Source organism: Esox lucius, chromosome 22 (genome assembly GCF_011004845.1).
Source record: "Esox lucius isolate fEsoLuc1 chromosome 22, fEsoLuc1.pri, whole genome shotgun sequence".
NCBI classification, from domain to species: domain Eukaryota; kingdom Metazoa; phylum Chordata; class Actinopteri; order Esociformes; family Esocidae; genus Esox; species Esox lucius.
Window position 1 is genome coordinate 11525320 of NC_047590.1, and position 12304 is coordinate 11537623.

The window sequence follows — 12304 nt, forward strand, 5'->3', positions numbered from 1 at the left end:
AGAGAGGGACATGCTACATTATTTGCAGTTTGTTTGATCCACATCCATGTGTATATATGTCTTTTTTTGCAGGTCCACTCAGGGAAAGCAGTTCCAACTAAGTGGTAAGGTTTAGTCAAAAAAAACATACAATTGGGCATAATATTAGAATTGGGTTAATTTCTGTTTAATCATTACAGTTTAGGGTTAGGCTTTAGGGCTAGGTTAAGTTTAGGCATAAAGTTAGGGTCATGTTAGGTTTAGGGTTAGAGAATAAATTTTTGTCAGGGTTAGGTCTCAGGTCTTCACAAGCAGACAGAGAGGTGGTGTGTGAAAATGTATTGATGGAGTTGAGAAGACAGTCACCAAATAATTGTCCTTAACATGAAAAGCATTGGGACTACAACTTTATTTTTAATATATACATTTTTAATTAATTCAACAAAAAAAATGCCATACAGAAGATACAAAATACAAAAACAAAGGGATAGCAAAATGTAAAACAATAAATAATAAAAAATAGCCCTGTTATAGCTGAAAAGCTACCAAAATGGTCCTGTATTTTAGTAAAGTATAATTGTTAGTTTGGTGCCTAGAACCCAAATGAAATCAATCCGTAATGACAGCCTAGACTGACCCCCTGACCTGAGACATATCTAGACTGACCCCATGACCTGAGTCATATCTAGACTGACCCCATGACCTGAGTCATATCTAGACTGACCCCCTGACCTGAGTCATATCTAGACTGACCCCATGACCTGAGTCATATCTAGACTGACCCCATGACCTGAGTCGTTCTTTTCACCTTGCTGGCTCAGGGAGGTGATCTAACCACCTTTCATATACTGGTCAGGTGCTGGTTGGTTTCCTGCCTGATATATCTGCTTGTACACATTCCTCCTACGCCCTTGGCTGAGTGTAGTGCCTATAAAACCTAGGGGGCCATTTGAAAACAGTAGGAGTAAAAAGAAAAGTGACAACGTCGACAGCTCCTTACAGGTTATTTATCTACAGATACTGATGACATTAAACTAATAATGTTATCTTAAAAATGTGAGTACATAACATTATTTTGTGGAATGAGTTCAGTTTGCTTGGTTACATGTTAGGCTGAGCCTATCCCTACAGTAAACGTACCATCAGGCTGAAGAAATTGACTTAGTGATGTTTGAGATTAGGGGTCGGTTTACTTCTTAATTGGTTTGTTTTCATATCGTAGAAATATCCACATAAACTGACAACACTGTTGAATCCCAGGTAGGTTCCCCCATCATGATCATTATTTTGTATGTTAATCATCAAAAACATTAAACACACGACTGTCTTTATTTAAAAAGGGTAAATATTTATATATATATAAAATGCACTGATAGATCAATCATCACTTCCTATCAACAGCCTACATAGTAGAACAAAGAAACAAAACAAAGTACTTCATCAGAGCATGTATATCCAGATCAGGACCCCTGGATTCCCTTCAGGCACCTGGTGAGACGCCAATACGATTAAAATAACACTGGTGTGTGTGTGTGTTGTGTGTATGATTGCATGTGTGTGATCTAAACATGGGCACTCTTGGCATGGTTAGAGGATGGTGGTACGGGGTTTCCAGGCCCCTGTCCTTTGGAGTAGTAGAACCTGTTGTTGTCATGGTTATTGTAGTGTTGGGAGGGTTCACTGGAACAGCAGGTGATCATGGCCCCTCCCAGGAGACTGAAGGCCGTCCCCACCCAGCCGGCGTACAGGCTGAAACCAAACGACATGAGACCCTGCTCCTGGTGGGCTCCGATAGGAAACCACACTGTCGACACCGCCCCACATAGAGCTACGAGGCAGTGGAGAAACCTTTCATTTAATACACATTAACACGCACATTAACAGGCCTTTTTGAGGCACACACACACACCATGAATATCATTTCATACAGGGGCTGAAAAAACAGACATATGAAGGGCAGATCAACATTTTAATGTTGTGTCTGACAACAAATGGAGAAATACTTTCCAACAGGAGGGAACAGGGTGTGGACATGATGGGGTGGAGGAATGTTTGTGTTTGTGTGTGTGTGTGTGTGTGTGTGTGTGTGTGTATATATACATATGTGTGTGTACAGGTGTTACTATAGTTGTAAATACTGAAAATTGTGTTTTAGGTTATGTAAGTTTTTTTCGGTTAAGCTAGGGCTTAGGGAAAATAGGATTTTGGGGTCCCCAGAAGTACAGCAAAAAGTAAAGTGTGTGTGTGCGTTTGTGTTTGTGCGGGGTTCAGGGTTTGGTGGATGTTTAATGAGAGAGTGGTCTCTGGAGAGGAAGAGAGTCACATACCATACGTATCCTCTGAACTCATCACCTGAGGGTCAGGCAGGGAGGAGGATGGATAGGATGTGTGTGTGAGTGTGTGCAATGGGGGTGGGGTTAAGGGTCAAGGTTAGGCCCGGGGATAAGGATGGGTTTTATAAGTATGACCGTATGTTCGACTGTGTGTGCAAAAACATCTGTCTTTATACTTAAGTGTGTGTGTGTGTGTGTGTGCCTATTTGTGTTTGTGTGTGTGTGTGTGTTTATACATGTGTGTGCGTGTTTGTGTGTTTGTGTGTATGTGTATGCGTGTCTACATGTGTGTGTGTGCGTGTGTGTGTGTGTGTTTGTATGCGTGCGTGCGTGTGTGTGTGCGTGTATGCGTGCGTGCGTGCGTGTGTGTGTGTGTGGCTAGACTCACCCACTAGCAGGATGAGGGCTCCTCCCAGTACAGACCGTTTGTTCTTGGCTGATTGAGGCTCGTCTCCCAGAGATATACAGGGCATGGCTGTAAGGACCATCCCCACCGCAGGCAACCCCAGGAGGGACCCAGTTATCATCAACGCCCTTGACGTCTGGATGTAGGCTGTACGCACATCCAGAGGCAGAGAGGTGAACAGAAAGACCCAGAATGGCCTATCATTACAAGCCTAAATATGAACGTTGACCAGTTCCAATGGGAAGGTGTTCTAGAACTTCAGTTTGATACAAGCGGATCAGTTTGGGTTTGGGACAAACACAACCTTAAGTTTTACAAATTCTAACAAAACACGATATACAGGCCACAGCCAATTGCTTTTTATTCCTGGATGTCAATATACTGTTCTTATTTCCTACTGCACAGTGTTATAGTCATGATGTTTTACCTGGTAGGTCTAGTATCTGCGTCAGAGATATACAGTGGTAGAGTGCGGTTGATATGACACACTCTGCCCAAAGTCCCTTAGCTCCTAATTCGTCCATCTTCTTGCAGGTGTTCATGCCGTATTTGCATGTCACTACCCAGTCGTTGGTCGCCGTGGCAATAAGTATTCCAATCCAGCCAATACAACTGATCACAAAACCATTGAGCAGGACAAAACGGTTTGCCATAGCAAAAAGAGGTCCAGTAGTACAACGGGCTTTGAAAACGGCTTTTTACAATGTGGTCAGAGATACCAAAGGAAAATGGGATTTAGACTCCAGATAGTCTTGAACGTTCCAAAACAACTGATGATACTCTAAAGATCTGGAAAGTTCTGTAGAAGAAGTTCTGTTTGGACACTCACAACTGCAACGGGACTGCTGCAAAAGGAACTGTACAGAAAACCCTTGTCAAAACTGAAAAAACCACACAAAAATCACGATGAGTGAGACAATACAGTTGATAAGCCAAAAAGGGTAGCCAATGATGTGTGGAGTTTAAGCGGGTGTTCAATATGAATGTTCCTCAACAAGTCATCCCAGAAGATTGCGTTGTTTCTCGTTGGCCAGCCGTGTAGTCCTGTCTGTTTGGAGGGTCTGGTCTTGTCAGCAAAAGCTTCTGCACTTTTCCATGAGTTTTATAGTAGAGAAAAACTTTAGAAAAAAAACAACCTGAAAACCTCTAACCAATCGGAGTGATGGAGAGAATTATGAAAATGCCCCCCTCCTTCATACACACACTCACACACACATTCACACACACGCACATGCACGTAGGCAAACATTCACACTCTCCCTGTCCCCTCTTTCTCTTCCAGCCACTCAATTAATTATTGCCAAAGCGCTACTGCCCTCCTCTGGCTATCTGTGTTCAGTTCAGTTTTGGCTGTGTCCACCAGAGGACGTACTAGTATTACCTAGTGATGGCCATTCAAGGCTTCATTACCGTTCATCTGGCAGCAGGATATTATGCAAGCCGTGCTAACTCAGATTTTCTTTTTCAAAATAAAAGCCATTATTGAAATATATAAGGTAACATAGTTAACAGTGCACTATGTACATTTTATGTTTAATATCCGTTCCAATGTTATTCTTGTCTGTTCTTTTTCACAGACTAGATTGCCAACTATATTGCCTTATACATTTCAATGCTGGCTTTTATTGTGATAAAAAAAAATCTGAGTGCTGCCCGCGTAATATCCTGCTGCTAAAACAACGCTAGTGAAGCCTCGTTTGGCCATCCCTAGTATTACCTCTAGTAATTCTGGATTCAGCGCACAACTCTGGTCCTCATGGAACTCATTGCTGCTTAAGAGTCCAAAGTGACTTCATCGGAATGACTGACTCATTTAATGCAGTAGCTACCCTACAGGGGAGAAACAGAGAGAAGCAGGAGTGGAAGAGAAGGAGAGAGAGAGAGAGAGAGAGAGAACGATGTCGTGGAGCAGCGCGTTATGGGAATGGGAATATTATGGTAATGAGGATGATCGGAACCTCAGGATGACAGTGAAGGATGATGAGATGTTAGCTCTCATGGTGCGCGTGCGTGTGCACACGTGTGTGTCTGTTAAGGTCAGTGTCCATGCGCAAGTGTGTGTGTGCACGTGTGTGCGCATGTGGTTTATAATTAAGAAAGCAAGGATAGGGAGCTTAACAAAGTGACTTTTACTTTTCATTACGACAGCTATGTCAACCTACTGCAGCACCAGTCACCAGGAGGAATGGTGCCTTTCATTAACATATAAAGTCATTATGAAATTAAACGTAACTGAAGCTTAACTTCGCGGAACAGTGAGACATCCACTCTCTCTCTTGGTTTTGTAACTTGGCCAAAGTTGACTGTGGTTGGTCTTACGCCTGCGATGTTGAACAGGCGTTGATGAATCGTGATGGTAATGCTGTCCCTTGACTTGTAAAAACACTGTTCACCGACTCCCACAGCTCACAGGGAAGTGCCCACAGAAGGTATACACAGAAACTAATTAAATACTCTCAACTAAACATTTTGGTGTTGCAGACTGAATGTTTTGGGTCTGGGATGTTTTTCAGTATGCATATAAAACAATGGAAATCAATGTCACCAATCAACAAGCTACACAAAGAACAGCATAATCAGGCATCTTCACTCATCATTATCATAATCAATTAAGGATTTGTGGGGGGAAACACAAAAAGAAAACCATTTATTTAACAAAGAAACGGATCCAAATCTTCCCTGGCTACAAGCTTCAGAAGCTAGGTTAAAGTACAGTTGTGCTCAAAAGTTTGCATACCCTTGGAGAATTGGTAATATATGTCCCATTTGTAAAGAAAACATGCGTGAGCAAGCAAAACGTATTTTTGTTCTTACGGGATTCACATTTAAATTTAGATTATATTATAATCATAAAACAAATCATGGCAATAAAGAAAAAAAATTACTGACTCCTGTTCAAAAGTCTGCATACCCTTAGTTCTTATTACTGTGTATTTCTCCCTCTAGCATCAATGGCAGCGTGACATCTTTTGTAATAATTGTCTATGAGGCCCCGAATTCTTGCAGGTGGTATAGCTACCCATTCATCTTGGTAAAATACCCACAGGTCATGCAAAGTCTTTGGTCGTTTTGCATGAACCACACGTTTGAGATCTCCCCAGAGTGGCTCAATAATATTAAGGTCAGGAGACTGTGATGGCCACTCCAGAACCTTCACCTTTTTCTGCTGTAACCACTGGAGGGTCAACTTGGCCTTGTGCTTAGGGTCATTGTCGTGCTGGAAAGTCCAAGAGCGTCCCATGCGCAGCTTTCATGCAGAATAATGCAAATTGTCTGCCAGTATTTTCTGATAACATGCTGCCATCAATTTTCACAAGATTCCCCGTGCCTTTAGAGATCACACCCCCCCAAAACATCAGTGAGCCACCACCATGCTTCAGTGGGGATGGTATTCTGTTCACTATAAGCCTTGTTGACCCCTCTCCAAACATGGTTGTGACCATAAAGCTCTATTTTGGTCTCGTCACTCCAATTTACAGTGTGCCAGAAGCTGTGAGGCGTGTCAAGGTGTTGTCGGCCATATTGTAACCAGGCTTTTTTGTGGCATTGGCGCAGTAAAGGCTTCTTTCTGGCAACTCGACCATGCAGCAAATTATCATCATATTGTGCTCCTTGAAACAACCACACCTTTTTCCAGAGAAGTCTGTATTTCTGTAGGTTTTTCTTTGTATCATGAATAATTCTTCTGGCAGTTTTGGCTGAAATCTTTCTTGGTCTGCCTGACCTTGGCTTGGTATTATGAGATCCCTGAATTAACCACTTCTTAATAAGTGATTGAACAGTACTGACTGGAATTTGCAAGGCTTTGGATATATTTTTATAAATCTTTCCATCTTTATAAAGTTCCATTACCTTGTTACACAGGTCTTTTGACAGTTATTTTCTGATCCCCATGGCTCAGTATCTAGCCTGCTCAGTGCATCCATGTGAGAGCTAACAAACTCATTGATTGTTTATACACAGACACTAATTGCAATTTAAAAAGTCACAGGTGAGGGAAATTCACCTTTAATTGCCATTTTCACCTGTGTGTGTCACCTTGTGTGTCGGTAACAAGGCCAAACATTCAAGGGTATGTAAACTTTTGATCAGGGCCATTTGGGTGATTTCTGTTATCATTATGATTTAAAAAGGAGCCAAACAACTATGTGATAATAAATGGCTCCGTATGATCACTATCCTTAATTACGTTATTTTGCTTGATCAGTCATATTTTCCAAATCAATACCAATATTTCACAATTTCACAGTTCATTGATGCTATTCGTTGTGGAAGTGAGCTTAATAAGGAATGTTAGTCAGTTTAACACAATGCTTAATAGTGTCTAGCTAAATATTCAGACTTGGCATGATGTTAATTCGTGACAAAATGATCTAATGTTGAGACGCAATATTGTGTTGAATGTCCCAATCGGTCCCAATACTGGCATACTAGCTTACTATACACAAAATAGTACTTCACTATCATCTGTGATGTATGTACTTGTAGAACGTAGTATCTAATATGCGACTTGAGATTCAGCCATTGCTTTCGATTTATATAGTTCACGTAGTGTAGTGGTTGGCTATTCAACTGTCACTGTTTTCTAAAGAAACAAACGAGTAATGGAGTGAATCTGAAAAAACAAACCCGCCACGTTTCGACTAATTGGTTTAACAGTGGAGAAGTAGACCGACACTCTGTACACATATAGCTTAGTGGCGTAGTGGCTAATGAAACCGCCTGTCATGTTGGCAACTCCGGCTGAACTAGGCTTGCCTCGTTCCTTTTCTTGTTTCAGGACGTCCGTTTCATGTATTTATAGACTTCTACAAAAAGCTTTAGAAGAATAGCCCATTCCTCCCAGAGACCTGCTGGCTAATCAGTGCACAGGTCCTTCTAACACATCTACCCTTCTCCTTTACAGTACCTGGCACCTTTACCAACACAATGTGGTACATCGTAAGGGACTAAGTTCATGATTACCACTGCCAGGAACAGCACATTGTCACCCAGGGGGCTCTTGGGAGAAACAATTCTCTGGCAAGCCCTGTTCCTATCCGGTAGGTTTCCAGCATGCTGGTGTTTTGTCGTCAGGGAGGTCGGATGTGTGTAAAACGTGAACCCGAGCTGAAAGGTTGGTGTATTCAATCCCCGGTATCGGAGACAAAGCTAATTGAGGTCAGTGGTGTGCTTTTGCATGTGTGCATCTGTGTCCAGAGAATTGGAGCCGGTTATTCTGTCCTTTCCACACCAAATCGATACTGAGAAAACACATGGCCTCTCACCACTTTTTTTTTCATTGTGTGTATACACCCATACATTCAGGCCCTGCAATTCATGCCAAACTTTTTTTCCGGTATGCCTGTTTATGTGCCTGGGTGTGTGCCCAAAAACACCTCTGAGTTCATGTACATCGAGAATAATAATCAATTTGATTTACAGAGGATCTCTAACCCCATTGGCAGGGAGTATTCCTTGGACTCTCAGGTTCAAAATGTTTATCAACAAATCGTCTTCTGCCCAACTTCTCTCTTTTACCAGTAACTTGGAGTATCTGCATGTTCACCACAGCCTTTTTGCTTTCTCCTTCAGACTGATTGACACTCATCAGCTTGAAAACTAAAATCATACTTTTTTTGGTTCCTTATGCAGATACCTTCCTGCGCTGAATGTGGGAACCTCGTGGCTTATCTGAGGGGCTGCCTCACACAGGATGACTCTTGGCATCAAGACAGATGTTAAATGGGGCAGAATTAGCTGAACTGGAAAGACAAAATCAATTACATACAGAGAATAGTTATTATGCAGCAATCATAGCATCCAGAAAATCTAATCTGTGACTGGTGAGATATTTTCATCTCTGACGACATTTATGAATGATTTGATCAGTTATATAAATCCTTATATACATCTGAAGCAGATGCTAATCTCTGAAACATGAATAACCTTTTGGAGGACTGTAATTTCTCTTCCCCGAAACAAGCACTGGGTAAAGTCGTTTATTTGGATCAGACAGCTACATTCCTTACATTTTAGCGGTACTGCAAGAATGTAAAAAGTCCCTGCACAAGAACGCTAGCCAACCTATTAACATGGCCTTTATTTAACCTCTTATTTAAAAGTCCATGCACAAGAACACTAGCCAACCTACTAACATGGCCTTTATTTAACCTCTTATTCAAAAGTCCCTGCAAAAGAACGCTAGCCAACCTACTAACATGGTCTTTATTTAACCTCTTATTCACAAGTCCCTGCTCACGAATACACAACAATTACATTTGGACTGATTTAACCTCAGTTGAGGGTTGAGTCAGAGTTTTGTCATTGGTGACTCTACTCTTTGCTTCAACCATCAAGCCTCTTGCCCAAACTGTCAGACCATAGGCAAAACATATCATGGCAATAATAGCCGAAGACACTAAATAAATTGTCTCTATTCACAGATAACATTCTGTAAGTATCCCTTTCACCCAGACTCCCAGCTATACTAAGCCTGATCTCTATGTTGACCTTCTCTGACTACAGAATCAATTTGAATCAGTGTAAGTTGAAATGTTATACTCCTATCTGTTTTCTCCCACTGTTGGACTAACTTTAGACCAAAATAATTCCTGGCTGAGCGAGCAGTGTGCTGAGAAGCAGATCGGTGTGGCATGAGCATCAGAGGACACATCTTGATGTTTGACTCTCCTGAACCTTCTGTGGCATTAATTTGGGGAGATATTCGCAAATTGTACATCAGGAAATTGTGATGGAAGAAACACTTTTAATAAAATTCAGGTTCATTCTCCCGTTTATGACACCACATAGGCATACGTGTACAGCATATTACCATTATTATTAATTGCTGTAGCTGGTCACTTAGTGCTGTACATTTTGTACTGTACCGGGACATCATCAGCCCTCAGACCACTGCCTATGGCCTGACTCCATGTTTGGTGTGTCATTATAATTGTGTGTTTTGATTGTTATTCCCCCTATGTCGACCATGTTATTATTGTTATTATTATTATTATTATATACCTGTGTGTGTGTGTGTGTGGGAGTGCGTGTACATGCATGTGTGTGTGGCTGCGTGTGTTTGTTTGTGTGTGTGTGTGTATCTGTATTCACTGCCTGCTTTTTTAATGACTTTGATGGTTTAGTGAGCTGCTGTGCTCATATGTGATTTAAGTGGCAGAGAGAGTTTGTGATTGTCATTGTATTTAACACTCCTCTGATTGAAATCCCCAGCTGAGTTAATTGTCCCCGACTTGTTCTTTTGAAGTTCTGTCTCTCACACGCACATATTCACACCCCCTCCCTCCCTCCCTCCCTCCCTCCCTCCTTCTCCCACCTAAGAGATCCTAGGTGAGGCCCCATCCTCGCCCTACTCTCCCCTCCTCGGCTCCTGGTCCGTCCATCCATAACTCTTCTCTAGCCGCACTTCCCTTTTCTCTCTGTATCTTGTTACTAAGGGCAAGGGGGGGGGGGGGATGTGTGCGTGCATGTGTGTGCGCGCGCGTGTGTGTGTGATGCTGTACAGACACTCTAGTCGTGCTATAACACAGAGTTCTGTCCGTTGCATTCTGGCCTAACTCCAGCTACCTCCAGCACTGCAGAATGCTGGTGATGATATATGGCTCAGTGACATCTCTCTCTCTCTCTCTCTCTCTCTCTCTGTAACAACCCCTCCCAATGGTGCCTCCATTCCGCCTTATGTCTCTCTCTCTTTTTTAATCTACCTCACCCTCCACCTTTCCTTCTTCCCCCTCTCGCTTCCTTTTTGCCATACTATCCCCCTCTTCCATTAATCCTCCCCCTCCCCCTCGTCCTCTCCTCCCATCGACTGCAGCACATCATGTAAAGACGCGATAGAAGATTATATGCCAGGCAATGAAGGGATGTCGGAGTGACAAATCCCAGGGAGAAGGGGCCTACTTTGAGCTGTTACAAAACCGAATATTAGCAGAGAGGGGAAAGAATTGATAGAGGAATATTAGAGCGATGACGGCTGCATCGTGAGTCTCCCTTTATGGACTTAGATGATTAAATAATATTCTGCGTGGGTGCCCTAGATTTCAGATGTTAGCCACATGCTGGGATTAACCCCATCATATTAATCAACGGTTATCAGCCACCTCCTGTGCCACTACGTCTTAGAATCCAACAGGAAAGACGCCATGTTTAATGTCAGGTTACAATATTTAAATTAGACGTTACGTCTCACATTCTGGAAGGCCTGAGTTCTGTTATGTTGGCATTTGGACATGGTACTTTGTAAAAACAAAAATCACGTTCTCCATTTCAGGCGAGTGCGGTCCAGTGATCTAAGCTGTTGTCTCCAGTACGCCTTTTGCACCAGCAAAACATAAATGCCTGATAAACACATCTTTAAAAAATCATGCTTGTAACTTCACTGAGAGATTGTCTGTCCTTGCCTCAAAAAGAGCATCGGAAATGAAAGGTTAGTCTGAGTATCGGCCTATGTAGCTAACATCACAGTTCTTACCACTCCTTGTCATTGGCACAGGCCTGGAGAACAGGGAAGTGGAATGGATGCTAAAGAGACTACTACTCAGGCTAACCAGTGGTGGGATGATGATGACCAATCACTGTTCACCACTTCAGGTATCTCTCTCAGCAGTCAACCGTGTTAAGTGTCACCATATTATTTGCGTGTGTGTGTGTGTGTGCGTGTTTATGTTGCATAAACCTCAAGACCAAATCTCAATTTTTACACCGGATGAAAACCAAATGTCATGTGATATTTATCTCTCCTTCTCCATGTTTCTTGCAATCGTCTTCTCCCCACTCTCTCCCCACTCTCTCCCTCCTCTCTCTGTCTTTCTCTGTCTTTCTCTGTCTCTTTCTCTCCAAGCAAGGTGAAGCCTGGACAAGACATTTATCAGGACACAAGATCCGGTTCTACCTGCTGTGGGTTTATGGTTCACACAAGCACATAAAACTGCATACTAAAACCTGTGGATTGCTTTCATCTGTTTGGCACTGATTGTAAAGGATGAGTGTGTGTGTGTGTATTTGTGTTTGTGTACAATAAACAACAAAAATTGAGAAGGTGAGTGTTTTCTCAGCACACAACATTTTATGCCAACTTGTCCCTTCACACCACAGCACTGACAATTAGCTTTCCCTCCGGTACTTGGGATTGAACCCGCAACCCTCTGAGCCAAAGTCCTTGTTTAACACCCATCTTCATCCTCATTAAATTCCCCATCCCATCGCTCACTGCTGCCACTAATGGCAGGTTTAAAGGAATTTCAGTTGTCAGTCTAATTTTGACTGGTAACTTCTTTTTTTGCAATTTCTTTCTTTAAAAACAAAAATAGGCTTCATATCAGCTTAACCATTAGAAATAGTCATTATCATATTGCATTTCTTGCATAATTTCTAATCCATTGTATCAAACTTGTTTTTTGAGAAGAATGCTGATTACAGTTTTCACAAAAGATCTGTGAGGCTTTAGTACAAACGTTAACTGATGATTGCTCGGCACAGCGGTAGCCCCGCCCCCCCTTAAATACAGCCAGCGGATGCACTCAAAGCAAAGTAGACCACCCCCCCAAAGCACTCGCCACGCTCCCCCTGGGGAATCCCCATGGAA

General features: G+C 42.3%; 1 protein-coding gene and 1 long non-coding RNA gene across 3 annotated transcripts; one reads left to right on the forward strand and one right to left on the reverse strand.

Annotated features, from left to right (window-relative positions):
- Positions 1–382: 382 nt before the first annotated feature.
- cldn11a (claudin 11a) lies at positions 383–3800 on the reverse strand. Of its 2 annotated transcripts, XR_828675.3 has the most exons (4): positions 3146–3800; positions 2701–2865; positions 712–1807; positions 436–653 (listed from the first exon to the last, which is right to left on the reverse strand). XR_828675.3 is itself a non-coding variant. In XM_010886258.4 (3 exons), exons 1-3 carry the CDS (start codon positions 3369–3371, stop codon positions 1542–1544), a joined length of 657 nt encoding a protein of 218 aa, XP_010884560.1. In that variant the 5' UTR covers positions 3372–3800; the 3' UTR covers positions 383–1541. The 2 variants fall into 2 exon arrangements, 1 of the variants encoding a protein (XP_010884560.1); XM_010886258.4 differs by having other exon boundaries at positions 383–1807.
- Positions 3801–10192: 6392 nt separating this feature from the next.
- LOC117593742 lies at positions 10193–11754 on the forward strand. Its single transcript, XR_004575170.1, has 2 exons — positions 10193–11310; positions 11561–11754. It is a non-coding gene; the product is annotated as an uncharacterized LOC117593742 (long non-coding RNA).
- Positions 11755–12304: the final 550 nt, after the last annotated feature.